General features: G+C 52.2%; 1 protein-coding gene across 1 annotated transcript; it reads right to left on the bottom strand.

Annotated features, from left to right (window-relative positions):
- Positions 1 to 232: 232 nt before the first annotated feature.
- LOC125554095 (putative cyclin-dependent kinase F-2) lies at positions 233 to 2,028 on the bottom strand. The gene has a single exon (XM_048717703.2). The coding sequence runs from the start codon at positions 1,647 to 1,649 to the stop codon at positions 486 to 488; it is 1,164 nt and encodes a 387-aa protein (XP_048573660.1). The 5' UTR covers positions 1,650 to 2,028; the 3' UTR covers positions 233 to 485.
- Positions 2,029 to 2,921: the final 893 nt, after the last annotated feature.

Raw genomic sequence — 2,921 nt, 5'->3', positions numbered from 1 at the left:
GTCCAATTGCTGTACTAGTACCATTATTAAATTTATAAGTATTCATGAAATCTGCACCAGCTAACAGGACATTTTAACCATCAATTCATCCATCACTCGAGATTTCTGTTGCTTAGAACATTTGTACCAGTACATATTTATCATCAACTCAGGATTTTGGAAGAAAAAACGCACAAATTGAGCACTGTAACTCAATAACAACTGAGCATCTGTAAACAACAGCACTGTGATGGGTCTCTCAACACTAGTACATCACAATTTACACATCTCTGATTCTCTGAACGTGTGCATAATGGCACATACAATTCAGAAAAGCAGGCCAACACTAATGGGTGATCCGGCGACCAAGTTCTACTTGATGGCTCATCCAAGCACAGTTACATCTGGAGAGTTTATCCTAGCATTTACATAGATAGCTCATCCAAGCGCAGTTACATCACGAGAGTTTATCCTAGCATTTACATAGATGGCTCACGAGAGTTCAACTACACTTGTTGTGCTGCGTTCCACACGGCGAGTGGAATTTTGAGTAGATTCTTCTGCGGCATGGCCGGCGGGATGAACTTGGTCCTTGGTGCCTTCTTTTCGACCTTTGGAGCGGCGGCGGCTGTACGAGGAGCAGCAAACCATCGGTGCTTGAGCGCCGTGGCCGCCGTCAGTCGCTGGTTGGGGTTGCACGTGAGAAGGCCTTGCAACACCTGGAACCCATGCTCGGACAGCTTCTCTTGAGGGAACAGTTCCCGCAGCTTGTCGTGCTTGTGCCCCCGCGGTAGCAGTTTCAGCGCCTTTGCGGTGAGCGGCAGCGACGTGAACTCCGGCCACGTCCTCTCGTCCGGCGTCCCGAGCAAGCGGAAGATGCTCCAGAGCTGGACGATCTCATTGTCTGCGGCGTCGTCGTCATCATCGCCGAGGAACAGCGTCTTACCGGTGAGCATCTCGGCCATGACGCAGCCGATAGACCACGTGTCCACGAGCGCGTCGTAGTCCCGCTTCCCCAGGAGCACCTCGGGCGCCACGTAGAACGGCGTGCCGGCCTGGTTGTACGGCGGCAGCTCGGACATGGAGATCGCCAGCCCAAAGTCGCAGATTTTGACGAGCTCCCCGTCTTGGCCGACGAGGATGTTGCCGGGCTTGATGTCGCGGTGGACGACGTGGCGGCCGTGCATCGTCTTGGCACCGGTGAGGAGCTTCCACATGATGGCGCGCACGGTGGACTCCGGGAGCGGCTGGCCGCTGCGCCTGTTCCGCAGGAACTTGTGGAGGCTCGGCGCGGCGACGTACTCCATGACGAGGCCGAAGGCGCCGTTGTCGGGGTCGCGCACCAGGCCCTCGAAGCCGACGACGTAGGGGTTCCCGTCGCAGGCCTCGAGGAATCGGGCCTCCCGCAGAAGCTCGGCGGCGTCGGGGGGCTGCTGGGACCCGTCCGGCCAGTAGAGGTACTTGATGGCGACGATCTTGTGGGTGTCGCGGTGGCGCGCCAGGAGGACGCAGCCGAAGCCGCCCTCGCCGAGGCGGGTCTCCTCCTCGTACTCCTCGGTGCTTCGGATTCTGGTGCGGCTCCTCTTGCAGGACGCCGACGATTGTCTACTCGTCGTCGTGGTGGCGTGACCGGCGTCGAGGACGGCGGCGGGCCGCTTGCGGGGGGGCATCGCGCTAGCTCGGCGCAGCGAGCCGCGCGCTTTGGTTGCTGGAGAGGGGATCCGCGCGCGGTGGAGGCGGGATCGCCGGACGAGGGGAGGTGGGTGTCGAGCGGATGGATCGGTCGACGAAATTCGGGGTGGAAATATACGCAGGAGCGGCCTCGATTGGAGTCGGATTCAAATTCGAGTCGAAATTACGCCCTAGGCGATCGAGTATCCACAGACGACAATCCGAGTTACGGTCGCGAATTTCGTTGGCTTGCCGCCTGCGTTTTCAAAGCGCCGGTTAGCTGTGTACAGCAGACGCGATGCTGTTTGGGGGTCTGAATGTCTTATTTTCTTCCTTTTCCTTGGCGGTTGCGTTTTGGCTTGCAATCTTCGATTCCCAATCGAGAACCATGATTACATTTCCCTTCGGTTCATATCAGCCTTTTGCACTTGCCCATCACAATGTAATGTAATAAACAAATTAAAGATCTCTCATCTTTTTTTGTTTGTCTTAGTGTCATGATCAGGAAATCATGCAAATTCAGAGTCGGATTGCAAGAAATAGCCCCGAGTTCAGAGGAAACTAGATAGGGTTCTATAGCTTGAAAAGGGGAATAGTGCCAACCACTTAGTGACGGCTAGAGTTACAACCCGGATAGTGAACATCTAACTGAAGAAGATCTTCATAGTGTAGATGCAGGAAAAATACCCCCCTCTGAAGATCAGACTTGCCCTCAAAGCTGGAAAGCAGGAAAAATCTTCTAGATAAAAGCAGAGTCCTTTCACGTTGCCTCCTTAGTTGTCACATTAACCCATTGCACCAACCATTGTACTATCACTACCGGTACACTGAAATCTTCTTGTGGCCTTGGAATGAGTTTTCTTACTAATACCGCTTCTGGCTCCATTATGATGTGTCCTTGATCATCAACCAAGGGCATGTGTGGAGTAAAAATCACTTCGGGGCCACTGTATTACTTAAGTTGACTTACATAAAAAGTAGGGTGTAGTTTACAACCTTCTGGCAACAACAGTTTGTAAGAGGACTTTCCAATTTTCTTTAGTCTTCTGAATGGGCGATAGAACTTAAAGTGTAGTTCAAATGTCTGTGAAAGCTCATTAAAGTATGCCTATAAGGTTGGATCTTTAAGTGGACCATTGTACCCATGAGAAATTCTCTAGGAATTCTTTTTTTGTCAACAAACTGTTTCATCCTGACATATGCTCTTAACAACCTTAAGCAATTGAGGGGCCATTTATGTGTTTTGCACTAAGTTCGCTGAATCTAGTGAA

The sequence above is a fragment of the Triticum urartu genome, chromosome 4A, assembly GCF_056163025.1.
Source record: "Triticum urartu cultivar PI428250 chromosome 4A, HENAU_Tu73, whole genome shotgun sequence".
NCBI classification, from domain to species: Eukaryota; Viridiplantae; Streptophyta; class Magnoliopsida; order Poales; family Poaceae; genus Triticum; species Triticum urartu.
The sequence above is the reverse complement of the archived record's forward strand: the minus strand, read 5'-3'. Positions and strand labels throughout refer to the sequence as shown.

Excerpts from the sequence above, each read along its gene's own strand:
- LOC125554095 (XM_048717703.2), bottom strand. The coding sequence starts at position 1,649 with ATGCCCCCCCGCAAGCGGCCCGCCGCCGTCCTCGACGCCGGTCACGCC.